Source organism: Osmerus eperlanus, chromosome 14 (assembly GCF_963692335.1).
Source record: "Osmerus eperlanus chromosome 14, fOsmEpe2.1, whole genome shotgun sequence".
NCBI lineage: Eukaryota > Metazoa > Chordata > Actinopteri > Osmeriformes > Osmeridae > Osmerus > Osmerus eperlanus.
Window position 1 is genome coordinate 7,572,691 of NC_085031.1, and position 26,979 is coordinate 7,599,669.

The 26,979-nt window shown below is 41.0% G+C and overlaps 3 protein-coding genes across 13 annotated transcripts in view; 1 reads left to right on the top strand and 2 right to left on the bottom strand.

Moving 5' to 3' along the window:
- Positions 1-12,246, bottom strand: part of sptan1 (spectrin alpha, non-erythrocytic 1) — a 33,187-nt gene extending 20,941 nt beyond the window's left edge. For 8 of the 10 annotated variants that reach the window (XM_062477952.1, XM_062477951.1, XM_062477948.1 and 5 more), the window contains exons 1-7: positions 12,120-12,246; positions 4,045-4,284; positions 3,308-3,433; positions 1,873-2,013; positions 1,083-1,363; positions 782-926; positions 480-634 (exon numbers count right to left, since the gene is read on the bottom strand). In XM_062477952.1, coding sequence (XP_062333936.1) covers positions 480-634; positions 782-926; positions 1,083-1,363; positions 1,873-2,013; positions 3,308-3,433; positions 4,045-4,281 — 1,085 coding nt within the window. In that variant the 5' untranslated portion in view covers positions 4,282-4,284; positions 12,120-12,246. Of the gene's footprint in view, positions 1-479; positions 635-781; positions 927-1,082; positions 1,364-1,872; positions 2,014-3,307; positions 3,434-4,044; positions 4,285-4,711; positions 4,844-9,057; positions 9,196-12,119 lie in introns of those variants that run through there. The other 2 variants (XM_062477944.1, XM_062477943.1) reach the window with 2 other exon arrangements.
- Positions 12,247-12,979: 733 nt separating this feature from the next.
- Positions 12,980-22,446, top strand: pkn3 (protein kinase N3). Of its 2 annotated transcripts, none has more exons than XM_062477982.1 (22): positions 12,980-13,293; positions 13,815-14,091; positions 14,219-14,376; positions 14,489-14,618; positions 14,859-15,010; positions 15,311-15,542; positions 15,732-15,914; positions 16,262-16,371; positions 16,532-16,675; positions 17,130-17,205; positions 17,742-17,904; positions 18,115-18,217; positions 18,470-18,537; positions 18,638-18,704; positions 18,941-19,032; positions 19,279-19,380; positions 19,526-19,588; positions 20,089-20,165; positions 20,514-20,656; positions 20,835-20,942; positions 21,238-21,318; positions 21,566-22,446. In XM_062477982.1, exons 1-22 carry the CDS (start codon positions 13,273-13,275, stop codon positions 21,770-21,772), a joined length of 2,757 nt encoding a protein of 918 aa, XP_062333966.1. In that variant the 5' UTR covers positions 12,980-13,272; the 3' UTR covers positions 21,773-22,446. The 2 variants fall into 2 exon arrangements, with proteins under 2 accessions (XP_062333966.1, XP_062333965.1); XM_062477981.1 differs by having other exon boundaries at positions 19,204-19,380; positions 21,566-22,442.
- On the bottom strand, positions 22,407-26,130 carry zdhhc12b (zinc finger DHHC-type palmitoyltransferase 12b). Its single transcript, XM_062477983.1, has 5 exons — positions 25,757-26,130; positions 25,288-25,427; positions 25,054-25,146; positions 24,768-24,934; positions 22,407-24,582 (listed from the first exon to the last, which is right to left on the bottom strand). The coding sequence occupies exons 1-5, from the start codon at positions 25,851-25,853 to the stop codon at positions 24,267-24,269; spliced, it is 813 nt and encodes a 270-aa protein (XP_062333967.1). The 5' UTR covers positions 25,854-26,130; the 3' UTR covers positions 22,407-24,266.
- Between the last annotated feature and the right edge of the window lie 849 nt (positions 26,131-26,979).

Genomic DNA, 26,979 nt, shown 5'->3' on the forward strand with positions numbered 1-26,979 from the left:
CAACACCACAGGAGCCAAACAGTTCGCTTTCCCAGCCCACCTGCATTACCCTCAAAGACCACAAGTGGGCCGTTGCCCACAGGTTGGGAATCACTGCTCTAGACACAACCTCAAAAAAACATCCACAGATGAGACCCATTTAGAACCACAATGAGATTACTTGGATAATGGAACTACTGACAGAGCAGCTCGGACCCAGTCGCAAGCGAAAACAATCATCTGACTGCAATGAAACATAAAGTTCATGTTAGGTTCAGATGGCTGAGCGGTTAGGGAATCGGGCTACTAATCAGAAGGTTGACAGTTCGATTCCTGGCCATGCAAAATGACGTTGTGTCCCTGGGCAAGGCACTTCACCCTACTTGCCTCGGGGGAATGTCCCTGTACTTACTGTAAGTCGCTCTGGATAAGAGCATCTGCTAAATGAATAAATGTAAATGTAATGTTGCACCCGCTATGACTGCGTCCCACCGGCCCACCTGTAGGAGTCGTTGAGGTGGGCATGACGCTCGGCGGCCAGTGTGCGGATCTGCTCCCAGTTAGTGATGAGCTCGTCTCTCTTCAGGTGGATCTGAGAGGCATTCTGCGGATGGGTCTGCTGCAGGCGCTCTGCTTCTCCTCCCAGGGTGTTCACCTAAGGACAGGAGGAGGGAGAAGAGATCAGGAGGATTGGAGGTAGTTAGCATTTCTACATTCAATTGAGTGAAAAACACAAATCTGAAGTCTGGGAAGCTGTATGTAGACCTAACACTGTGAAGGATGTATCGGCCCCAGCACGCACCTTGTCCTCGAGGGCAGCCAGGTCTCTCTCCAGACCCTCGTGCTTGCGAAGAAGGGCCTGGACGCTAGCCAAGTCACGACCAAAGTCATCAGATGCCATGAGTTGCTCTTTTTCCTTGATCCAGCTGATGGTCTCATCCACATCCCTAAGAGATAAGACGCAATGACTAGCCGTCCACAGCTTTTTACAGTGACAATTTGGCTCTTAAAAATAAAAATAAATAAAAAAAAAACTGCCATCTCGGCCTATCATCTCTAGTTGGTATATCAATATAACTGCAAGTGTCACATCCCAAACGTACCTGTTGAAGCGCTGCACCTCTGCAGCACCAAAGAGCCTGCCCTGCCTCTGCTGGGCCAGGCCCTTGAGCCTCTGCCAGGCAGCGTTGACTTCATCCTGCTTCCTGACAATGAGCTCAGCCTCGGGGTGGGTCTCCTGGGTGAGTTTGGCCGCCAGCTGGTTAACCTCATTCACCCTCTCCTCGTGGGCCGCCAAGTCCGTCTGGAACTCCTCAAACTTCTTCTGGAGCACCTCCACATGCTCCAGGTCTTGGCCCAGCTCCTCCGAGGTGGCCATGGCCTCCTGTATAGGTGCAAGTTAACATGTTTACATAACATCTGCAAACTGTTGGAAGGACTCTACACTCTTCTACGCAACGTGAGACAGTCATTTCAAGCAAACGTATCCCCAAAACACAGAAGGGATGCATGACCTCAAAGACCAACAGGAACGCTCCACCAAAGTTCTTGGCCATTCCCTGACATGTTCATTCCATTTCCAGATTGTACAACTGAGTGCTCGCAGAGTATAGCTTAGGTCTTGGGAAAACTCAAAAAGCCATTTTCTGACTCAAAGATGATTAAAGAATGAGTGAAGCTGCTGACTTTGCTCGACTGTAAACAAAAAGTTAAACCAAAGGAAAAGACAAAGCAGATCCAATTGTCAGAATCCACGGCAAGACCTTTCCTACTTTAGAAATGTATGTGGACCTTCTTAAATTGTATTTGAATATCCCTGGTATAGAGTTTGAGTATACATTTTGCCTGGCTTAGCGTCACTCAAAAATGTGTCGGTCCTTAAATTAGACAGACCTTATCACTGATCCAGTCCAGGGCATCCTCACACTCCCGCAAGTACTGCACCAACTTCTGGGCCTGCAGCAGACGCACACCCTTCTCCTTGGTCTTCTGCAGCAGCAGATCCCACAGGCGGTGCAGCTCCTCCAGGCGAGTCTGAACAGTGAAGAAAAGACAACAGGGTCAAAAAAGAGGAGGATAGGGAGAGGTGGGAAAAGAGGGATAGACAGGGGGTGTCGTGAAAAAAGTTTTAACCGAATGATAAAAATGTATGGAGAAATTCATTAAATGACAAAGAAACTCAGGAAAGAAAGTGTGGAGGTAAAAGAGAAATAAGGAGAGAAAAGCATGGGCAACAGGAAAGGCTGGAGTCAGAGCGCATGACAGGCAAACTTCAAAACCCATGACTGAAACACCTCATTTAGAAGCCGACACTGGCTTAAGGATGTGTATTAACCCTTGTGTTATCTTCGGGTCATTCTGACCCATCAGTCATTGTGACCCACCATCGTATTGCGACAACTTTACCGCATACAAAAACAAAGTGAAGCATTTTCTTTTAACCGTTGGGCTGTCTCAGACCCCCCACATTGCAAAGGTTAAAAGAAAATAATTTTTATTTGTTTTTGTATTGGGTAAAATTGGGTAAACACAATGATGGTTCATTATGAACCTTTGGGTCATGTGACCCGAAGGCAGCACAAGGGTTAAGAAATGATGGACCTTCACTCACGTCCACTTCTTTAAACTTTAAGATCATCAACAAAAAAAGACACAGCTTCGTTTAAAATAGCAGACACTGGCATAATAGGGTCTTTAACAATACAGGATAAATGGCTCATCAATTGATGAGAAAATGGAGAATAAACTCAATTTAGGTCAATCATACCTTTTGAGAAATTAATCTTGCCTTATCTGTAAAAATCTCTCAAAACACAGCAAACACAGGATAATGACTTAAGTAGCCAAACAGAAGGAGAAGGGGACAAAGGTCCAGGCAGTTCACAGCACCCATTTACCTACTTGTATATACTCAGCCATATTGAAACTTTTTACTATGGGTCTCTGTTGAGTCCGGTAGGGCGTGTAGGACTAAACCACACATGAGGGGTTTAAAAACATTGTATGGAGACAGCGACTGCGGCATGGGTTGATAACCAAACACTCTTGCTATCTTAAGTTGGTGCATTTTTCATGCAGTGTGATTCATTTTTTTCTTTAACCCAAATTGAATGGATGTGTCCCAATCCTCAAACGGCTTCCTTTCTCTGTCTCTTTTCAGTCATGACCATTGATAGGTAACCATTTTGTTTTGTCATCCATCAATATCAAGTGCTGGGGAAAGGTGACAAAGATGCCATTTAACACTTGGGACAATAAAGGTGTTATAGTTACCGTATGGTAAGGAAGGGTGTGTGTGTGCGTATAAGGATGTGAGAGTGTGTCTTACACGTATGGTCTCAGAGGCAAAGTGGCCCTCTGTAATCATAAGGTTGCCAGTGTCGTCCAGTTTGATGATCGCTCCGGCGTTGGCCTGCACTTCTGCCTCAAAGGCCTGGTGTTTCTGGAGCTTACCCTGGGCAGAGGAGAAGCAGTGCACCTTTAGTATCCTACTCATACAGGATGCATTGCCATAAAAAACGTGTCGGAAAGTTACAACACCACAAGGTCTTATGACAGTCATTTCAACACAAGGTTTACAATCATGCTGCTCGTTAAATGCCAGTGGCAAGCCCAACAACAGTCAACACAAGGAGTATTTCAGTAAAAGCTTGCAATTACATTTAATATGGTTCCTTGTATATGCTAATGCTTTGAACTAAACTAAGGCTGACTCAATGTTCCGAACAATACTATTCCTTTGGAAATGTACATGCCTTACTAAGTGAGGTAGAGATGATTGTAGTTCATCTGGTGTAGTGATGGATTACTCATCGACCCTCCCTGCAGTATGAGTGGGTGGGTAGGCTACTACACATGAAGTACTTTCACTTTGATAAGTAATTTAAGAGCTGACCCACACAATGCTAATCTGGTGAAACTCTATATTAGCCTATTTCAGACAGAATTAATAATAACAGTAGAATATTTGGCACACACTGCAATCCTCATCACTGGGGCACTGAAGGTGCAAAAAACATTGTCTTCTCATGGAGTCGGTTTTTCAAAAGTGTCACACAAACAAACCTGCAGATTGGTGGGGTCCTTGTAATTCTCATCCGAAGCAATCTGCAGTTTCTCCTGGATCCACTTCTCCAGCTCATCTGCATCACGGCGGAAGAACTGGAAGCGATAGGAGTCTTCCAGTTTCTGGCGGCGCACCATCGACAGTTCCTTGAAGCGTCGGTAGCGGTCCAGCACCTGCTGCCGGCGCTCCTGGATGTCGTCAGCCGACTCCAGCACTTTAGCCCCGCTGGTATCCATTCTCTTAACACACAGAAAACAAAGAGGTATAATAACGGATCTGGAACTGAGTGAGATTCTCGGGATATTAATGTCATCACTTGTGTTACCACGAGTGGCTTGCAATTACAGCAGGAACTAGAACGTTCCCCCAGAAGAAAGCATGCAAGATAGCTCCTGGGGAGGTTCTGGCAGCAATCTTGATAAACAGTTTTTCTGTCCATTATGGCAGCTCCCATTTGGACTTCCTTATGCAGAGAACACTCAGTGCTAAGTCCAAGGCTGCCATGGCAACGCGAGAATGTTCTCCAGAATTCCTACTTGGCCGTTTAAAATGATCCTACCCCCATTCGTTTAGTTCCAATAGCACACTGGCAGATTCTACACCCCTTCCACATTCATAAAGTAGACTGTTTTAATACAGTGGTCCCATTATGGATTATTAACTCACCACTGAAATGGTCTTAACCAAGTCAGACACTGGACTTCAAGAAAATAAAAGGAGAAGACGAGGATATGTAGCTATCTTGAGGGAGAAATAGCTGCCGTGGCCGGTTAAAATAGCTTCCTGTGAGGCCAGCAGCTGTAACGAGAATGATGTGGGGTGGGGTGTGATGGGGTGGGACAAAATTCCACACAGCTCTGAACAAACAGTTACCAAGCTTCACATCACAATGGGACTGCTGTCGTCAGCCCCCCATTACTAAACCCATCCTGTGCCCCTAGTCACATTCTGTTAAAGTGAATAGGTCCTAACAAGCACACATCCACATGCACCCACACAACCCATTACACAGGTATGAAATAAAGGAACGTATCAAAGAATGACATCCATCCATCATACAATAATACAAGACTCCTCATAAATATGTCTTAAAGGATAAAGAATGTAATTGGCAAAGCTCGATATGCTGACTACACTGCATTGCATTAAGAACAGAATTCAATGAACTGAGTGGCAATTGTATTGCAGAGGAAAGAACTTCGACATGCTTAACCAACTCAAGGTCAATGGCCTCATGTGGGTAGAATGAGATAGTAGGCCAGAAAGAAAATGAGAGCAGGCCAGCCCTGGAGGCGATGCACCATGTGGGAATGAAAAAGGCCTATGTTAGGAGTCAGGACAGATGCAGAGAAATCTGAAGAGGTGAGTGAGTAGAAAGACAAATGTACTGAACTACAGACAACATCCTGGCAACCAAGATGCACCTCTACACTAACCCAACACAACATCTACAAAATGTGCTCCATCATGAATCCAAATTAATCTGGCTGTTGTTGTTGTTACTATAAAGGTCACATGAATGGAACAACAAAATTCATGGACATGTCATGAGTGCTTTCATAAAGGTGTCATGAATTCTTATGAAGACCCAACTGTTTAACATGGGCATTTCCTGTGGCATAGGACAAACTAGACCAACTCCATCTACTGTAAATATTTAAATTATTGACTAGATTTTAAAGAAAAAAATAGAAAAAAGGATTACCACCCTCTAATCATTGCCCCATTTCTGTAAACAGCAACTGGCTATGGCCAGCTGATAACCATGTCTCCCCTCCCCTCCCCCAACCCAGATCCATCCCCCACCACTGGTCCCAATTCACAGAGGGCTTAAATCATCCATGGATTTAGTGCTATGTTCTAGCCAGATATTTGCCTGTGGGGGATGAAGAATAAAGATCACAGGACTGACCACACAGACAGTTACGCGGACAAATAACAGTGAGTCTTTAGTGAAACAACCTTTCTACAGTGGTGTCATTTCGCATAGGGCATGACGTAATTGCGGATGACACAGCACATTTTACAGTGAGGTGCGACACTCACTCCAGTGAGAATCTGAACAGGTCAATGGATTCCAAGACAAGGGTTTGCAAACTGTAAATGACGGAATTCATAGTTAAGTCAAATAGAAGAGGCCACTTTGAACTAGAAAGTTTCCTTTTCCACATGAAAGCCCAAAGTACAGTACATCTGCAACTGCAGATAGCACAACATTCTGATGCTGCTAATGGCAGATAACACCTACTCGTCCTCCATTTCACTGCCATTTTTACAAAGCCTTTTTCTACCCTGGCGGATTCTCTCGCAGACACCCACACATTACAATACTGAAAAGCATAGTTGAACAAACAGTTAGTCTCCCTCTCTCTCCCTCTCACACTCTTAGTACAGAGGAGCAGAGCTCTGGTAAAGGCCCAGAGCAGACTCCATTGGCCCAGAGCAGACTCCATTGGCCCAGAGCAGACTCCATTGGCTCAGAGCAGACTCCATTGTCATGACATCAACAAGTCCAATTCTAAACATTGCACCAATGTAACCCCAACATTGTTAAACTAGAGCAGCATGTTGGTGGTAATCTAATGCAGTGCCTGTACTACTCGCGAGATCCATATTAGCTGCTCAACATTTATATTTATTTCTGGTGAGATCCATGGCTAAGTGAAGCCCAACATGGTAGCAAACGCGGGTGTTATTTCTCACAGACTGGACAATTTCCCACTCAACACTGCATGTCCTTGGGTCCTGTTAGATGAATCAAGACCACATAATGGAATGGGTCAAGGATACAGCCTACATAGTTAAGATACTACTTCGCCAATGCTCCTGGGCAACGTGGCAGAAATCACATCTTTTTGAAACATGTCACCTCCCTTCCCTAAATCCTAGCAACCTGACCATTGGTATTTAACTTTGACAACACCAACTGTTTTAGTCACTCTTTTAGTCACAGAGAGGAGACAAAACAAGTCCATAACCAGAACAGTCACCGTGGCATATGATTAGTGGTCTAGTGGAACACTTCAATCTACATTCAGTTAATGAGATCTAGATGTGTGTGCAGAGAAAATGTTCTGAAATACAGCAGTGGGAGTGGTCTACAATCAAGCCTCTTATGTGATGGTGTTCCATCTATTCCCACTTCTCCAACATAATCAGGTCTGTCAAGTACAGAGGTGCCACAGATTCCATTTGTGAAAAAGAAATACATATTTATAGAGACCCTGTGAGGCTCCAATCTATGCAACATAAGTGGGTGGAGGGAGGCATGGGCTATTGATTCATTCCATTAGAACTACTGCCTACGCATTGCCTTTAGTACCTGAATAATTCAGTAGCTACTGTAGGACCTTCCTGCCTTCCTATAACTAGACTAACACATTTGAAATGATTTCCAACTATTCAGGCTACAGCCTCCCAATACACTAACTTGGTAGGCAGGACGGTACGAAGGAAACAAAGGGATTAAAACAAGGAAGAGAGCCATAAGTGTGGCCTTGACACCATGCTGCTCTTGGGTTAACTCTGTAGAGCAGTCATGACTTCTTATAAGCAGAAAGGCCTCTCCCAAAAGGGAGGCCAGAGAGAGAGCGGGGGAAACGGATGAGGTCATGTAACAAAAAGCCCCATCCTGGTTTCCAAGTTACACTTTTGGACACCACTGTTTGTGAATGGGTGATGATGCAATACTGGGAGGATGGAATTCCAAAAGGAATATACAGGAAACACGAGGGCGCTACCTTATTGTTTCCCTAATATGTAATATGCAGACCAAATGTTAAATGAAACTGAAGAACATCACCTGAAAGATCAAAAGCCTCAAAAATACATTCCATAAAATATTAAAAACAAACTTCTTAGTTTTATCCTTTTTATCAATCAGAATTCATGCTAAAGAGTAGAAAACATTGTGGCCACACAATCCCAGCAAAATAAAACAGACCAATCTTAAAACACCTATTTAAAACTGAAGATTGGGGGAAAGAATTATGGTCCTATGGCAGTCACACAATCCAATACAAATCCATAGCATGGCTTGAAGGAAAACTAAACACTGACCGAGAAATGTGTAAGTAGCGCAGAGTTATGGTGTTTTCACATACGGTATAGTCCTTATTGAACAAACCAAACTCAGTCCTCTCAGGGTGTGTTCACATTTGTAGTTCGGTTCTCTTAAGAAAATGATTTAGTCAAGGTTCTCTTATCATTCACACTGGTATTTTTAACATACGGACACAAGGTGTTAGGAGCTTAGATGTCTATGGTCCATGTAGTGTTCATATATCAGTCGAACCTCACCAGTTTGTTTGGAAGCGGACTGAGACCCACAATTCAGGCGGTCTCGGCCCGCTTGTTTGGTGCGCACTAAAGTTTAACCATGAAAGCTGTCCAATCAGGTTTCTCCTTATGCCTTTTGTTTAGGTTCGGTATTAAAAATGACATGGCACTATGCGCAAAAAATCTGACTAATCGATCTGAATTTGTTTAGAGAGCTGAAAGGGACAAAGTGTGACAACACCCTTAAACAATTGTACACTTTAGGCCAAGGACTACACAAAACAAATCTAATACAGATATGCAAAGAGAAAAACACACATACACAGCATGCAGTAAACACGCCTGACTATGATTCATTTGCCATGGCAGCTAAAACCCATCAAATTACCCTTAATGTCTCAAAGTCATAAGACAATTATCTTAAATACATTAAGCCTCACCCACTTGTTCTTCAATCAGCCTAGATTCATTCTTATTAATGTGCGCATGCACATCTAGTGAAATCTATTACCAAATTAACTGATTTAAGCTAGATTTACAGTTCAGTCAAGGTGCACCTTTGCTTCCAAGTCTGCCATTATGAATCTATTAGTTATACATAACAGAGCTATGCAAGAAATAAAGACAATTTAAGAAACAAATCTTGTGTCTTAAAGCCTACACAAGAACCGACTACACCAGTAATTTAAGATATTTTACTGTTTGTCTATTGCCTTATTGTATACCATAATTACCTGTGGTGATGTGGATATACAGCCAGTCTGTAGAGTCTACCCTCCAAAAACAGTCTTTACTAAGGCAAAAGGAGACAAAAACAACACCATTCCTTCCCGTCTTACGTCCTGTGTAGCACAAACAGACGCATTGCCCCTGCAGTGGCTAGGCAATGTGGGGAGAAAGCCAAGACTCAGCCCAGCCCAGCCTATCCCTTCTCTCTCCATCTCTCTCCCTTTTCATCCTTCACTTTCCCTACTCAGCAAAACAACATAATTTACTTTCAAACACTTAACCCTCTGCTATCAGCATTCCAGAACCTTCCATGCATTGGTCTGTCTAGATAAACCTACAACGTAGGCTACACCTAGAGAAACACCTAGAAAAGCACACACATAAAACACACACGAATGACACACGTTTTTACCTTCAGTTTGGGTTTAACAAACTTGGACATGGTGTCAGTTGCCTTTGGTGGCTGGCTACAGGGCACAACGGTGAACACAACAATCAATAAGGATTTAATCAAACTAAATTAATGTATTGGATTACACACGTAGATGACTATGAAGTTTAATAAGTAAGAAGGATTCATAGTAAAATAAAGTCAAACATTTATAGACTTCCAATCCAACTAACAACGGTGTAACAGAATCAACCCAAAACAATTATAATTATTTAGGTAACTGAAGTGATCCACTAGCCCAGAGCTCTGCGTATTGAAACACCCACTCACTAATCTAGTCTCAGGCAAGAAGGAGAAAGTAGCACTAGATCTGGTAACAAATGAATGCAGCCTGATACCTGATATTCTGGCAATACCTAAATTGCTGGAAAACAAGGCCATTGGTAAATGGAAGACTTAACATGTGCAAACCAAGCATGATAGCACATTCTCAGTCCAGTCTCAGTTTAGGCTATTACTGAGCCAATGCCAATGCAATAAAAATGATCATATAGGTATTTCGACATGTTGGCACCGATGTGGGGGTACTCCATTCAAAGACAAAACAAAAACATACTTTTCTTTATGACTAGGGTCTTCAGTTAGGACGTCACTTCCTTGTTCAGTGACTTAGATAACTGCACAGTAGGCACATCACTTTGGCCACGCCGTCTCAGTTCGTCTCAGTCAGTGAACAAAGAAGTGACGTCCCAACTTGGTGAGAGGACTGACAGATAGCATTTCCATTTGAATTTTTTTTTAACAAAAGAGCGTGGTCACAAGTAAATGTTAATGCAATATTAGGGAAACTGCAGTCTACCAATAGAGTAATTCAGGGTGAAAACATATTTTACTTGGTAGTCTATGAACTATCAAGGACAAAAAGTTAAGTATGTAATAAGAACACCCATTGTTCATCTGATTCTCATCCTTCACAACCATCTGCAGGAAGCTCCACTCCTGGTATAGCTATAAACAAAACAAATCTGCCTTTTTTGGACACTTATCATAACTCAATCTCTTTTCAACTCAGACTATACCTGGAAATGAAATTGGCAAATGAGCACTGATGGTTACTTAACCCTTGTGTTATCTTCGGGTCATTCTGACCCATCAGTCGTTGTGACCCACCGTCGTATTGCGACAACTTTACCGCATACAAAAACAAAGTAAAGCAATTTTGTATTTTTGTAAGCATGCGTCAGACCCCCCACATTGCGAAGGTTAAAAGAAAAATATTTTTATTTGTTTTTGTATTGGGTAAAATTGGGTAAACACAACGATGGTTCGTTATGAACCTTTGGGTCATGTGACCCGAAGGCAGCACAAGGGTTAAGACCACCAGAGTGGATATTCACACATAGGACTATCACAGGCTTCTGATGGATGAGATGAACTCCCTGGATTTTTTTTATTTGAGTGGGGAGGGGCATCTGACTAACCAATAAGTGATGCCACTCTCTGAAAAAGCTTGTTAGACAGTCAAAAGCAATGATGCAGGACTTAGTGAGTCACCCTGTCCAAATTAACAATGGTCATCAACTTGATGTGACCTTATTTGTCTACCACAACTGACTAAAACCGTTCACAGGATGCAAAGCCTTCCTGGTCCCATCTGTGCACGCCAAATGTAGACGTAGCGAATACAAAATCCCACAAGCTTGCATAATGATTTTCTAACATTAAGCACAAAAGTGACCCTTTATACCCCTGCCCGAGACATATTCTGAATCTCGTAGTAATACTCTGGATAAGAGCGTCTGCTAAATGACTAAATGTAATACCAATGTGAGAAACCGAACCGACGAGCATGCATGAAACAGCAAGAAGCAACGTATTAAGACTCACATCTCTAGATTAGGCTACACTTGGTATCTTCTGTAAAAACAATTTTATTGACAGTGAACAACAATCTCTAAAGTAATAATCAGACGTTTTTCTGTATTTCACTCGAAGTAAATGTGATCATTGCCGTTATGTCATACATGTAGGCGTTGGTCAGATAACAGCTGGAGCCATTTGTGCTGTAGCATTCCAACTATGCTGGGCGGGTCCGTCGTCGATTTAAGGCCGACAGAAACTCCACTGTATAGCGTCGATAGTATGCATATTTTCCATTGAAATAAAAGCTGATATTGTAGAGTTACAATTTTGCATTCTACTGTATGCAGTTAATCCCTTTGATAACATTATACAGAAACATTTTCTGGACATAATGACAGTATAGCTAGTTACGTGTAAACTCGTGCTACTCTGCGCGAGCAAAGGTCGGCTAGCAGCCATACTACTAGGCAATGTTATTTATTCTGCTAACATTGGTCCCCATATCGGTAATGATCGTTATGCAAAAAAGTTCCGATAGATAGGCCTAATGGACAATGTGATACATGGTGCGCTGACGCTGCCACAGTAGCTTTCTAAATTAACTAGCGTCAATTGAATAATTGTGTTAACTGGCGGAAGAATAACGTTGGGGCTAGGTTAGAACCAAATTATAGCTAGCTAATGCTAGTTAGCTAGGTAGCATTCTGACATACTGTTCATCGAGGCCAACAAAAGAACATAGGCTACAATTTAATGAATTAAATTGGTCGAATCTGTGTTAAGTATGCATAATGAATAATGCATAATGCCTACCTTTGCAATAAACGTGAGAGGCTTTCAAGAACTGGATAGAAGAATCGGGCTACAGTACCCTTATGATGTCGGATCCTAACGTTGTCTATCTGGTGAATATGATGCAGTGACGACATACACCGCAGCGAGAACCGAAAATGACGGAAACTGTCGGAAGATACCGAGTTACTACGCCGAACACCCGTTAGAGGTCGTGGTTCCAACTGATGGTGGATTAGTAAACTTAAACCATCAAATTTGTTTGGAACCACAATGCCAGACACACACGACACTGAAAGGAGAGTGGGGTTCTCATACAAAACGTTCTCACGCCAATCACAATTTTGGATGGATGGATATAGCTAGACAGTCTATGGAACACTGTAGCTTACACACATAGGCCTACATCGAGCAATCTAAGAATAATTGCTAAAGACAGTTAAATGTCTTTCAAACAAGTATTTATTAAACAGCCACGTGGTACCACTATACACAAACATCACCATGGGACAAACAGACAATAGGCTACACATTCATCAGATGGTGATCAGAAATGGCGCGTTCCCAAACAGCGTCTCACAGTTTCTGATACCGTCCAAACTGCCTTCAACATGCATTTTAGATACCCTGAATAGGTCCAAGTAATTCTGTTTTAAGCATTGAACAGCTGCCTCACATGCAGTCTTCCATAGGCCTAATATCGACAAAGAAGAAGATGAAGACCAATTCACTTCTTAAGATAAATAATACAATGCTTATTGTTCACGAACACATAATTGCTTCCAGTAATATAAGCTTCGGCAATTGAAAAGGTCTTTAAACAGTCAAGTTTTAGAACCTCCAAAAAGTTTGAAAACTCATACCACCATTTTGACACGCCCTCATCTCACCTGGGATGATTGTTAGCCCGTTGGTGTGCTGCTATAGGGACTCGGACAGGTGTATCCTGCTATGTAGTATTGTTTTGGGGGGTAAACCCATCTGTATTGTGTTTTGCTTTTCTCTTAACAAGTTACAAAGTTTGTTCTCTAACCTATATTGACATTTGAAATGATTTCAGTGGAAACGTTTGTTAGCCAGCTATGGTAAGCTATCCAAGCAAACTTGAGGCTTGCGGACGGCGGGTTTGTGTTTTGGAAACCCCATTGTCATAAAGAAAGAGTGATATTTTGACATGGCAGGTTTAACACTCCAGGTAAGCACTGGGAAATTGTAATTCGTGTGCAGCATAGGTCATGTAGATAACTCAATTTCTCTACGTTCTGTAGTAGGCTAGCCTACAGTAGGCCTTAAAAAAAATATCTGTACCCACGGGCACATGAAATTAGTCTAACTCAAAGAGAAAATATGAATCTGTCTTTGAACGCTTACAAAAGTCTTATTGGGGTAATGTACCTTACAAAAAAGAAAAAGTATTGTGGCTGGATTCCATTCACCGCCTAGGGGAAAGTAGCAGTAGTAGTGTGTGATAGTAAATTATGGGGTTGTTTCCTTTTCCATTCTTCATTCTAACCGTGTTTTCTGGGGTTTTAGATATGTGTGTGAGCTAGTCAAGTTCTTCCACCACACCTCAGCTGTTGATGTTTAGGGGCTTTGTCTTTTCAAATGCAATGCATGCAACTCAGCTACCTCTCCCTTGGGGTTGACAAGTGATGACTTCTGGTTTTGCTTCTTGATCTTCACATGGAATTAACCAATTGTTTTCTTCTTTGGCAGAACACTTGCATGCAAGGCCTTGTTGATGGAGACATCCTGGACCCCACATTTCAGCAGCGACTTGAAGATGCACGCACCACGCTCAGGCAGGAGATCCAGCGCGAGCTGAAGATCAAGGAGGCAGCAGAGAGGCTTCGACGTGCTGTCACTAACCGCAAGAGTGCTGCTGATGTAGAAGGCCAGCTGAGAGCATCAAGCCGCAAGTTGGAGCACTTACACTGGGAGCTGCAAGAACTCACTGCTCGTGCCATGGCCACAGAAAAGGACAGAAATGCAGGTAATCATTTTATCAGCTTGTAAATAATATAGTATTTAGTATAGATTACAAATACTGCTAAACATCTTAAGGGGTCTCTTTCTGTACCTGAACAAAACAAAACTTTTGTTTTGCTTTTTTGGAGTAGTAGAGGACACCACATCACCTGACCCATGTTGTTGGGAGGAACCCATGTCACCATTGGCCAATCGTGTCATCACATTGAAAAAACAGTTGACCATGGAGACCAAAGTTAAACAGGGGGCTGAGAACATCATTCAGACCTACGCCAGCAGCTCCGTAAAGGTTTGGGAGGGCCTTAACACACATGGCCTGTTGCAATGTTAAACAAGCTTTTTACCTATCTTCTCAAATCTAGGAACCCCAGTGCCTAGTGTCCTTAACTTCTCTTCTCCAGGACCGTAAATTGGTTTCTACAGCCCAGCAAATGTTACAAGACAGTCGGACCAAAATTGAGTTGCTCCGCATGCAAATTGTCAAAGTTAACCAGACTAGAAATGGGGATAGAGATGCCACAGATATGGATGGTGAGTTAGTCAACACAACCATCATGGGACATGGATAGCAGTGCACCGAACCTCAGACTGGGGCTAAGATTTATTTTTCTGAAAAATAAATCTTAGCCCCAGTCTGAGGATGTGTGCATTCACTCTAGAGCACTCTTAATGGTTCCAAATGTATTTCATTTTACAATAATGAAACCCACCATGCTTCTCGGAAATGATCTCAAAGTTGGGACACCTTTATGTACATCTGTTCCCACCCAGGTCGAAAGCTAGATGCTATCGGTCTTCTCGAACTAAGAGTGGCAGAACTCAGGCACCACCTAAAGATTGAGGCAGCTGTGGCTGAGGGTGCCAAGAATGTGGTGAAGCAACTGGGGGGACTCAAGGTGCTGGATCACCGGGGATTAGCAGAGGTAGAGTACTTGTAACCTATAAATGACCCAAATTGGTTTATCCTAATGTTAATTGTACCAGTGTTCTTCATTATTCCCCTCTTGGCAATTTAGGTATGCAAGGTATTCATTCTGACAGAATACTCTTAGCTCTTAATCAATATGATTTCTCCAAATATCACAATAAAATAGTCAACCATAAAAACACACTTCCAGTAAGACAGGCTAAATGTTGCAAATCTTCTGCTGCCCGTTTTTGTTACCACTCATTGCCTGTACTGTAATGTTTGGATCTGTGTGTATGGGGGCGTTCCCACAAAGGCCCGGGCACGATTTCAAGAATCCTCTCAGAAGATTGACCTGCTGCATCTGTCTTTGGAACGGCGTTTGAATGAGCTTCCCCAAGACCATCCCAAACGTGCTGCTATAAAGGATGAACTCACTCAGGGGAACACACCCTCCATGGGTTTGCAGAAAGGAAGCTTAAACTCCAGTACTACTTCAGTTTCTTCTTCTGGCTCTTCTAAGTTCTTTAAACCCGTCAGCCTTACAGGTAAATAACAGAATAGCATTGTATTTGCATTTCTGATTCATAGCTCTCATTGTATTAGGTACAATAAATAAGACATTTCTATGATTTAGTTTTTCTGCCTGTTGTATTATACAAGTCTGTCTATCTAACCATCCATCCATCCAAAATGTGTTATAATTTGTTTGCCCAAACCCTTATATGGACTTCCAGGGAGACTTGAGGTACGTATTATGGGCTGTCAGGACCTGTTGGAATCTATTCCCAGCCGCTGTCACATGACCAGCATCCAAACAACCCCTGATAGCCCCTCAGAGGCTAAGTCCTTGAAGCTGAGAGCTGGCCTTTATGGTCGGAGCACCAATGGCAAAGCCCCTAAAACTGACGAACTCTCCTGTAAGTGTGTCCCCTGTAAACACAGCCACAAGGTTTTTGTTTTCTTATTGCTTTTCCCACCCTTTTTTACATTTCCTTACTCTCATATCCAAATATAGATAACCTTTTCTTCTGGCTGGTTCAAATAATGATTTCAACTGACTCCACATTTTTTTTTATTTGATATCAGATGAAACAACAGACTTAGCTTTCCAATAATATCAAGCATATCACTGAATGACTCTTCGTGTCAATTAGCAAATGTACAAATACAATGTATTCACTAAAACTGCTGAATTGAGGATAGTAAACTAGAAACCGTTGCCACTAAACTATTGTGTTTCCTGTTTCCTGACACTTTTCCTCAGCTGAGATCAGCGCTGTGCTGAAGTTGGACAATAGAATGGTCGGTCGCACCAACTGGAGATCCCTCAGCAAAGATGCCTGGAACCAGAGCTTCAGCATTGAACTTGAGCGAGTCAGTCTTTCTGAGTCACTCAGTCTTTTCTATACATCTTATCTTGATTCTTATTACCATTACAATGATCAATTTGGCAACTAATCAGAAGAGAGTTAGTGCCATTAGAGCCTATAAAATTGTGGTATTTGTGTCACCATTGTTCAATCCCCTTGTTTAGTCCAGAGAGCTGGACATTGGTGTGTACTGGCGGGATTGGAGGAACCTGTGCGCAATCCAGTTCCTTCGTCTGGAGGACTTTCTGGACAACCAGCGCCATAGCCTGTGTCTGGACCTTGAGCCCCAAGGCATGCTGTTCACAGAGGTTAGTGTGAAGACCAGTGAGAAAACAGGGTGATGTATCAAAGGCCTGACTGTCAATGTGTACCACAGGTGCAGTTTATTCCTCTTCAATAAGGTTAGTACATTCATAGACTAGCCAAGGGAACACTAAGCAGTATTACTTGTAATGAGTGCTGTATTTCTAAGTACCAACCTACCCATATTTTCCAAGTGTTTGCCACATAGTGTTTTCTAAGTGTGTTATTGTTCTGGAGATCGAGCTCAGCACATCAAGTGGGTGCTCCGATAACTCAAAACCATCAGAACTATTTAGTGAATCAACACCTCAAAAACACAAACATTACTATAATATTTGGTATCAAAACAACAATTCATTTATTTAGCCAATGCTTTTAAAAATTACTCATACACTACAAGCACACTAGCCGTGTATTATTCTTGATATTAATTAGTATCTCACTGTTTTCTTTTTTTAGGTCACCTTTATCAAACCTGTCATAGAGCGGCTCACCAAACTCCAGAGACAGAAGCGCATTTTTCCGAAAGAAAAAGGTAGATTACTGTTTATGTATCATTTATTCATGAAATCATTATTTTCCTGGTATGGCCTAAGCCATGTTTGAGATACACCTTCCAAACTAAGTATTTGCAGGCCCTTTTGTAGAGGAAGTGTGCACCTAAAGCAGTCTCAAGCTGGATAAAAGCATCATCTGAGTGTCATGATAGGAAGTAGAAAATAGGTTCCCCCAGTGATTCAACCTTTCCATTTCCTAGCTTCTATTTGTAACATTATTGATGAGCATTTAAATGATTGCATAGTACTACTTCAGTGCCTCATATTTACTGAGCTCAGTCTTAATTGACGACTCCTCATTGTCTATAAATATCCCATGTTTATTTTGTGTATTTAATTCAAACTTTTTACCCTACCTTGTGCACAAATATACTTTTATATATACTAGTAAACTAATTTGACACGAGTACAGCTGTATAGAGGCACACATTTGAGCTTTATTATATTTAATAAAGTTATGTAATAGTATTAACTAGTAGTAACTAGAAGATTTAAACTGAGCCCGTCTCCTCAGGGAAAAACTTTTTACGGGCAGCCCAGATGAACATGAACTTTGCTACGTGGGGTCGTCTGATGATGAGCATCCTGCCCCCCTGTGGCTCCCTGGCAGCCATGGGCCTGGATGTTATATCTCCCCCCATAACTGAGAGAACTGTGTCCACCCCTAATCTTCAAGGGTATGCAATGAAGCTTCAACCACTATTTAGGAACAAGGATTAAAGCAACTAAGATAGGCCTAACTCTAACCCCAAAAATGTACCAACAATATTTAGGTCTAGGTACAGAACAAAAAGATGAAGAGTTTATATTGTAGGAATAAGTTAAAAAAAAAATGTTGGCCAACTGTCTGAAATCAGATGTTTAAAGGAACAGTAACACTGTTGCAGAGATGCTGCTGTGGTGAAACTCGACTTTAGTGAAGACCGTCCTGCTAAAGCCCCACGTCACACAGTGGAAAAAACTCCTGCACCACAAATCTCTCCCTCTGTGGTATGAGTCTGCCAGATTTACACATCCTTTTGTTCTTTATTTGTATGTGGCAAAGTGCAAGAAAGAAGTCCTTGGTTGTTTGATTGTATTTTGGGATTTCAAACTCGTAACACAATGTTGACCTTGTACTTCACTTGAGAAGCTTCATATTAAAAGCTTGTTCGCTCTTCACTTCCTTGGATAGTCAGTTGCTTGATGTCAAGTGCTTGTTCTCTCTGTGTTCACATCTTCATCTCACCTCCTTCCCTTAAGCCTTTTACAGATGTCGCATCTGAATACCATACACCCATAGAAAAGACCATATCCCATCCCTCCCCTAAGTAAGTTGGTCTTCCATGTCACTCTGGATCTTCCTATGCAGGGTTTACCTAAACCTAGCCCTCTTTGCCAACTAATCTAATCTATAATGCCTCTATTCAGGAAAAAAGGATTGCAGATGGACGATTTCAATTGCATCTCCGTTCTGGGAAGAGGACACTTTGGAAAGGTAAATCTCTGTGCTGAGATGTAATTCTTCATGGATACCACATTGGATGGGATATCTCATAAAAGATATGTGGTGGGTCATCCAATTCAGGGTCCTCGGAGAATGAAGTGCACATTTCATGTGCAAAGGTTGCTGGGTATAATTATATTAGAAGCTTAGTGTCCAAGTTTTAATAACTGGTCAGATTAACAAAGTAATGGTCAGATAACAAATTAAGTGTGCGTTTTTGTCCCAAGGTCCTGCTGGCACAGTATAAGAAGTCTGGGCAAATATTCGCCATAAAAGCACTGAAGAAAGGTGATGTGGTGACACGTGATGAAGTGGAAAGGTGAGAGAGGCTGATGAGTTGATTTAAAAATACTGCTGCGGCAACAACCTGCATGGAGCAGAACCAACACAGCCCTAATTAAGCAAGTCTATAACATAACATTTTTATTTTTTTAAGATGGCTTGCTCTCTCTCTATGTGTGTCTGTGTGTGCATGAGTGTCGTTAATCAGTCTTATGTGTGAGAAGAGGATTTTTGAGACAATCAACCAATCAGACCATCCCTTCCTGGTGAATCTGCATGGCAGCTTCCAGACAGTGGAACACTTTTGCTTTGTGATGGACTATTCACCTGGGGGCGACCTAATGACTCACATACACGCAAACATCTTCACCGAGAAACAGACCCGGTAAAAACTTTCACGCACAAGGTCCTTGAGTGGCATACATTTCAAGCCCTGCAATACTATAACAACCATACAGTTACTAATGTAACACTTCAATTCCATTCAAGAACTTGACTGTCTGAAGAGTGCATGCATGTTTATTGTGTAGGTTCTATGCTTCCTGTGTGCTTCTCGGACTGGAGTTCCTTCATCAGAACAAAATAGTTTACCGGTGAGTTCAAAGGTCACTAGCCCAGCTAACCAGACTGACCATTCCATTAACATTTAGTCTCACATCAGTAAACTTGACAGTCTTGTGCTGCTGTGATTGTAAACCTTTTTAGCCTAGGGGTGTTGCTACTGTAGTAAGTATCCTAATTAAAAATGGGGATTGAATCAACCTCCCCAAAATCTGAACAAATCTAAACCAACAAGTCTGAAATAGACCCAACCCGTTTAATATTGGAGGATGATTATTTTTAAAAGTTGATATAATCACATTATTAATCGCCAGGCAAGGAAATTTGCTATTTGGAAAATTCCTACACCACATAGTGGATAATTTCATTGCAAGGTGCAATTTAATAAATGTAATTGAAAGTTGTTTTAATTAAGGGTCCATTGTGCTGCAACATCACCAATTTTGAACTAGAGGCTAAATACCAGTAGCAGTAGATGCATAACTGTTTTAAGTGGAAGGCCAAATGAATCTATGAATTGTTACTCTTTCAGTGATTTGAAGCTTGACAACCTGCTAATGGATGCAGATGGCTTTGTAAAAATAGCAGACTTTGGGTTGTGCAAAGAAGGTAAGTAAGTTTTGACAACATGCCATTTACTTGGGTGTGACTTTTAATCAATATCAGGGTTGTCCATAAATCATTAAGCATGGTAAAATGTCCATACTCAGTGTTGGGCAAGCTACTTGGAAAATGTAGTGATTTAAGATACCAGTTACATTAAATGAAGCTTCGCTACACTGAAGCTACCCACCAGGGAAATGTAGCAAGCCAAGCTACAGCAACATGGCAAGAGTAGTTTACAACATATGAGCGAAGTTTAGTTACGGCATTGGCACTTCGGCACTCATTATGCTCATTAACTACACCCGTGTTGGCCTGCTTCAAGTCTTGATATTTCTGTGTATCTGAATGCAGGTATGGGCCACGGGGATTACACTTCCACCTTCTGTGGCACACCTGAGTTTCTAGCTCCGGAGGTGTTAACAGAAAATAACTACACGCGCTCTGTGGACTGGTGGGGTCTGGGAGTGCTCATTTATGAAATGCTGGTGGGGGAGGTAAGTTCTATAATGTGTTGACCCGAAGGTACAGTGCCTATAGAAAGTCTATTTCGCCGTTACATATACTTTTTGAATTTGCTTGCTATAACAGAACAAATATTAATGATGAATATTATGGTTATACATAAGTTATCTATGATGCATTTCTTTACCTCTGTTTTCTTGTCACTGACAGTCTCCTTTTCCTGGTGATGACGAAGAGGAGGTGTTTGACAGCATTGTGAATGATGAAGTTCGCTATCCTAGATTCCTATCACCTGAATCTGTGTCCATCATCCAAAAGGTAAGATAGTGTGTTGCACTGACGTAGTCTGTTGTCTTGAATTAAAGAATGGCAGAGTAAGATCAGTTTCATCAATGGCAGTGCATAGGACAATGGTATTGAAGTGAAAATTCTGTTGAGTAAATCTAGGTAAGTTAATAGTTAAAAATTAACTAGCATTTCAAGTGTGTATATTAAATTAAATAAAACGTTTGAATTGATGCCACTTAACAGAAGTCTGTAGATGGAATCATATAAGTAGAGTGGTTGAATATCCTTTGCCTGGATAATGACTCGCAATTTCCCGTTGCTGTAGCTGCTACAAAAGAACCCTGAGAGAAGACTAGGAGCAGGAGAACAGGATTCTAACGAGGTCAAGAGACACAGGTTCTTCCAGGTAAACACTCACTGTTTGGTGGTCATTCCATCTCTTTTTTAAAAAAAGCTAATCATTTTCCTTGTATATCAGTCAAAAGAGAAGAACCGGTGTTGCATGTAACCTTAGCGACTGGGTTGGCTACTGGTATTTCTTTTAATTTGAAGTACACATTTTGGGGAAAGGAATGCCATCGGTTGTTTTAGCAAACTGTTTCAATGTTTAATGTTTTCTTCTTGCTGAATGTACAGTATTTTTTCTTTTGCAGGGTGTTGTCTGGGAGGCTCTGCTAGCCAAAAAGGTGAAACCGCCGTTCATACCCTCGATTAAAGCACCAACAGATGTCAGTAACTTTGACAAAGAGTTCACATCTCTCAGACCTGTACTTACCCCTCCCCAAACACCTTACTTCCTAACTGCCAAGCAGAATGATATCTTTGCTGATTTTGACTTCTGCTCAAAGCATTTAGTGTAAAGCTATTTTGAATGGTTTCCCTTGGCAACATAAGCACTGTTGCTCTATTGTTTTGCCCCTATCTTTGCAAAGTCAAGCCCCCGTGTACACTGTCTGGTGTACTCACACATTCATTGGCATCCTACCCTCACTCTGCCTACAACATCTGTGCATACTAATGAGACATTGGTCTGTTACTTTCACTTTGAGAACCACTGTTCTTAGCTAAATTGATTTCTTGTTCTTCTGTTAACTACAGTAGGTGGTCTTGTTTGTCTCTTCCTTGTTCAAATGTTTGTTATTGATTTGTCATCCATTGTTTGTCAAATTTAAGAATGAAAAGCTTTGTTTTATTACACATTTAAATGCATTTTTCTTGTGGGATTGAATTTGGGTTCAGTCGAATGTACTTTTTATTATATTACCATATTCTAATTTTGTCAGTAAACATCGCTAAAATACAAGGTCTTTATCTCAAAGATAAATTATATGAAATGTTAAATATATGATCAAAGCTTGCTTTACATTCCTTTTACAGTAATGAATAGGATTTCATTTACCAGAGTAGATTTGGTGAACAATTATTGTTTAAGTTGAATTGGAAGTTGATATGCATGATACACATGAAGAAAAATTTAAATTAATAAAGCAATATTTGACTAAAATTTTAGTGACGTTTAATAAATATTGCATTTAATACATTTATTGGAGGAAACACTGCAAAGTAGAAAACATATAGAACCAAGGAATGTTGCATAAATATTGAAAATTAAGTCAACTGAACAAACAATCATGTAAAATTGCATTTCAAAATCCTAATATAACAATTTACAGTTACAAAATAAATAACTTTAAAAATAAGGATTTACAATTATTGCTCTCTGATAGTCACTATATTCCACAGCAGAAAATGTAAAAGGAATACACAAGACAGCCCTCCTTGTTCTCAAGTTCACCTCATCTAACAGTACTTAAGTGCTCACAGTATACACAACAACTTTAAAAATGTAAAACTGACTTTCTTTTATAAAACAAATTGACAGTTGAAGTTAATTTAGAACTATAAATATAAATGTTTACAAAAATAATCTCAGTAATCCCAGTGACTATCTACTAGACATGGTATTTGCTATTACCCGACTTGTTTTAAAAATGATTCACTCTATATAAATATCTTAATGCTTCAGTACCATTCAATAAGAAACAGTTACCTATTTAGCATTTCACAATGATCCACAGAAGCTCACAAAATGTTGATATGTTAAAACAAAGTGTATTTCTTGATTGTAAACACCTCATACCCCTTTCACAAAAAGAATGGGTGTTGTACCATACCAGTGTTTTTTTACCGTTATTAGGTTAATAGTATGAAACGAGTACACATTAATAATTTGGCTCGAATGTTTTCCTCTGGAAATGCATCATTGAGCTGTGGTGGGGCCTAAACTAAGCCTGCATTATTGTACAGATAAGTACACGTAATTTAGTGATTAGACAATAACACTACTTACAAGAAACACAACATAAAACAGGAATGTGCTTTGGAAAACAGTACAGAGCAGTATAATTGATCAATGTTTGTTCTTTGTTGATTTTCAGTATCAGCACAACTAAAGAAACTAAGAGGTTCCTTAGTAGATACAGTCTACCTTTGTAACATGTAGTGTGGTATGTGGTTGATTATAATACAGCTGGAGATCAAAAGTGAATTGAGTGCATTTGTTCCTGTCAGACAATACAATGTTTTCTATTCATTCCCAGTAGGCAAGATGATGAGCTGGAAAATACTGCTCACTTTAGTATGGTCCATGATAATCAGCATTTAAAACCTGGTAAAGGTGCATTTTGGTCTTTTATACTTGTCAGGCTAGAGAACAATGTGGGGAGGAGTATAAAAGTCTTGAGACAAGACAATAGGATATGACTAGGATTATGATTGTGCTGGTCGAGTTTCCCACAGCTGCCCATCCAGTTCCACTGAAGTCATGAGACTCACCTATAGAAATGCCCAGCATAGGGCTCTACTCCAATGAGTCTAAAAAGCATTGAGTCTATAAAAAACACACAAAAGAACTAGCTTCATCCCATGGCTAAGGAACCAATACCAGATAAACATTTTCACTTTTCTCCTGTATCATCATAAAGGTAAGTCTGCACATGCTTTACTTGCTATCAATCTATACATGTACCAGTCCCCTTGACCTTTTTTGTTGGTATTTCTCTGGTCTACTTATATAATTATGTAACAAGTTTGCAATTCAATTGCACTGCTATTTTAAAATATTTGTACATTAGAACTAATGGAATAGCACAAGGAAACATGGAATGGTATAATGTAATCATTCCCCATAACGTCTGTGTTTCTGAAACATTTTCGTTTGTTGGGGTCAGGGTGCATATCAAAATCACATCTATTTCCAATAGAGACACTGTTCTGTAAACATTGTAAATTATTTGACAAATATAATAAATACCACGTCTACTGTAGGTATGTAGACGTAGGACAAACTATGAGCTAAATGGGGTCGTTTCCCTCCCTGAAGTACACCTGCTCCCACACGACAGTCCCCCAGCCACAAAAGAATCCCCACAAGTTGCGCAATGCACCACGGTCAAAGGGGTTCTCATCAATCCCACAGTGTTTGAGGTAAGAGATGCGGTGGCGTGACATGAACTCCCAAGTGGTGGTGTTAAGAGAGACAAGATAGAGGTGGGAGCCGAGGAGGAGCAACACTGTCAGGGAGAGGACAGCCTCCATCACAGCCGCCCCCAATAGCACTCCGTTAGCATGTAACCACAGCTGCCAGGTGGGGGCAAACATGAACCCTGACCTGAAGAAGCAAAATATATTATTATTATAGTAATTATAGTAGTCATATGATATATGACTACATTGTCAACTACATTAATCACATAATGCATGTCCATATCAGTGCCGTATGAGCAACATTATGGAACCACTGGAGTGAATGACTTGTAAGTGTAACTCCGTCCAAACAATGGCAATAGTACTCACCATGCCATATGTAGACCCCACATCAGAACAAGCAACTGGACAGCCAGGTAGAGCACAAACCAGCGATGGTTCCTTTCCCCAACACAATTTTCTATCCAGGGGCAGTGGTGGTCATAGCGACGGACGCAATGCTGACAGGTCTGACAATGCTTGGATCTCATTGGCTGCTGCTCAACAACAGAAGGAGAAGCCGGTTATTGTCAATCAGTCAGGTTTGCCATGTTCATGTTTTAATAACTTTAAATATTTGTCTTAGACATGTCCATGCTATCATGTCCATACTTACCTGAAGTAAGCAATGTCCACAGCGACGTTGTCTAAGTGATTTTGTAGTTGGTGGAATCATATTATCTTGCTCTTCAGTAATGCCAAGAGTGAACTGACAATAGAATGCAGGACAGGTGCATGTCAGTCATATGAACCTTTAACACCGGGTGTGTTGACAGTACATTCAATGCAAAACACATCACTTTGACATTAATTACAGACTGAATAATAGCATAATACATGTCTAACTCACTAGCAAATCGCGGTCATCAGATAGCACAAAGCCGGGGTCCATCAGTGACACTGTAAAATACAGCAACACTGACAAGAGAACCAGAAGGACGAAGAGTACAGGTTGTATTAGGTGCCCTGACTCTTCTTGTTTTCGGAGATCTGCAACATAATGAGTAGCAAATATTATTACAAATATTACTAGACGACGACTTTGCCCGAGAGTTGCAAAAATTCAAGTCTTTTACACACAGAATGGACGTTGTTTTGTATGCAGTGACAACTTAAAGCAACATTAGCTAGAGTATCATACACTAGCACAATAACTATTCTAGATAGAAAATACTTAATACAGTAACTGTAGTCTAATAATTTGTTGGAAACCTCAAACTGACCCTAATTAGGGTCAGTTTCCGGAGACGATTTTCTCATTAATATCTAAGCTTCGTCCATGCAAATCCATTTAAGTAACTGGTTAGCTATAACGTTACCTGTATCATGTAGGAATAGAATTAACGTTATCACCCATGTTAGGATAATGTGCGCAGTCCTTACAAGAAATCCTGACCCAAACACATTTTTGAACATAGCTATCGGCTACATTGACTTGTCCAGCACACGAGTATCGCTAGCTGACACATCGCCTAACCAGATCGGTCAAATTGCAACACCATGTACAACATAGCTGCTAAGCGAGCTGGAGTGTGCTTCCGTGTGTGTCGTGAACATGCTAGCCTACGTGTCGAACAAGACGTCCTAAACGGAAAGACAGATACAAATTTCTACTCCTTCAGTTAGCTAGCTGCTAACGAGTTATTGTTGATATGGCGACTGGTAACCAACCATTGGGTTGAAACCAATGCTTTGGACTGGTTCAGACAACGAACCAATGTGCATGCAGATATTTCGTCACGTTTCAGTGAAACTTTCACAATAAGGCAACAGCGCCACGCTCTCAAACAAGTGAATAAAAGAAGATGAAACAATAGTTAAAAAATACGTAGCAGCATAAATCTTTCCTGTATTTTAGTTATTACTAGTGCACGTCCGTGATGCAGTCGGCGATTAACATATGACACACACACAGCTTTCTGGAACTATAGATAGAACTATAGATAGAACTATAGATAGTGCACAGTGCCTGTGATGAAGTAGGTGACACACACACACAGCTTCCTAAAATGATAGATAGGGCACAGTAAAGATGCAGTAAGATGTGGGTGACACACAGATATCTGGATTTATAGATAAATAGTTCAGTGCCCGTGATGCAGCAAATGATGACAGTTCTTCAGGTTTGGTACTGACATTTCTCAGATCACAACTACAATTCTCAAAATAGGCTACTTGTTCAACCTCCACATCATAGTCACTTATGATATCATAAAAGCAAAATCTCATTCTGGTGAATATTTTTACATTTACATAAATCATATGTGGAAAGTTTCTTAACCCTATGATGATGTTGTAAGTGAAAGCACTGGTTCATAAGTTTAACTGTTAATTTTGTTTGTTTCTTGCTCCTCAACTACTATGACAAAGAATAGAGAACTGTATGGATTCGTTTGAACTTGACTGAACTACAATAAAGACCATTGCTTTATTGCTTCGATACTGTCAGTCATTTTCATGTTTTATGATAGAAACCATGAAGTCAGAGGGAAGAGACAGAGAGACACTCCCTTGTCGTATAACTCTAAAATCCTTGATAAGG

What these genes read in the sequence shown, in the direction of transcription:
- pkn3 (XM_062477981.1), top strand. Translation starts at nt 13,273, where the DNA reads ATGGCAGGTTTAACACTCCAG. An exon ending in TCAGCATTGAACTTGAGCGA is followed by an intron (nt 16,372 to 16,531) that starts GTCAGTCTTTCT and finishes CCCCTTGTTTAG; the next exon opens with TCCAGAGAGCTGGACATTGG. An exon ending in CACAAATCTCTCCCTCTGTG is followed by an intron (nt 18,218 to 18,469) that starts GTATGAGTCTGC and finishes CCTTCCCTTAAG; the next exon opens with CCTTTTACAGATGTCGCATC.
- zdhhc12b (XM_062477983.1), bottom strand. Translation starts at nt 25,853, where the DNA reads ATGTTCAAAAATGTGTTTGGGTCAGGATTTCTTGTAAGGACTGCGCAC. An exon ending in TCTATTCCTACATGATACAG is followed by an intron (nt 25,428 to 25,756) that starts GTAACGTTATAG and finishes ATTATGTTGCAG; the next exon opens with ATCTCCGAAAACAAGAAGAG. An exon ending in TGGGGTCTACATATGGCATG is followed by an intron (nt 24,583 to 24,767) that starts GTGAGTACTATT and finishes TTGCTTCTTCAG; the next exon opens with GTCAGGGTTCATGTTTGCCC.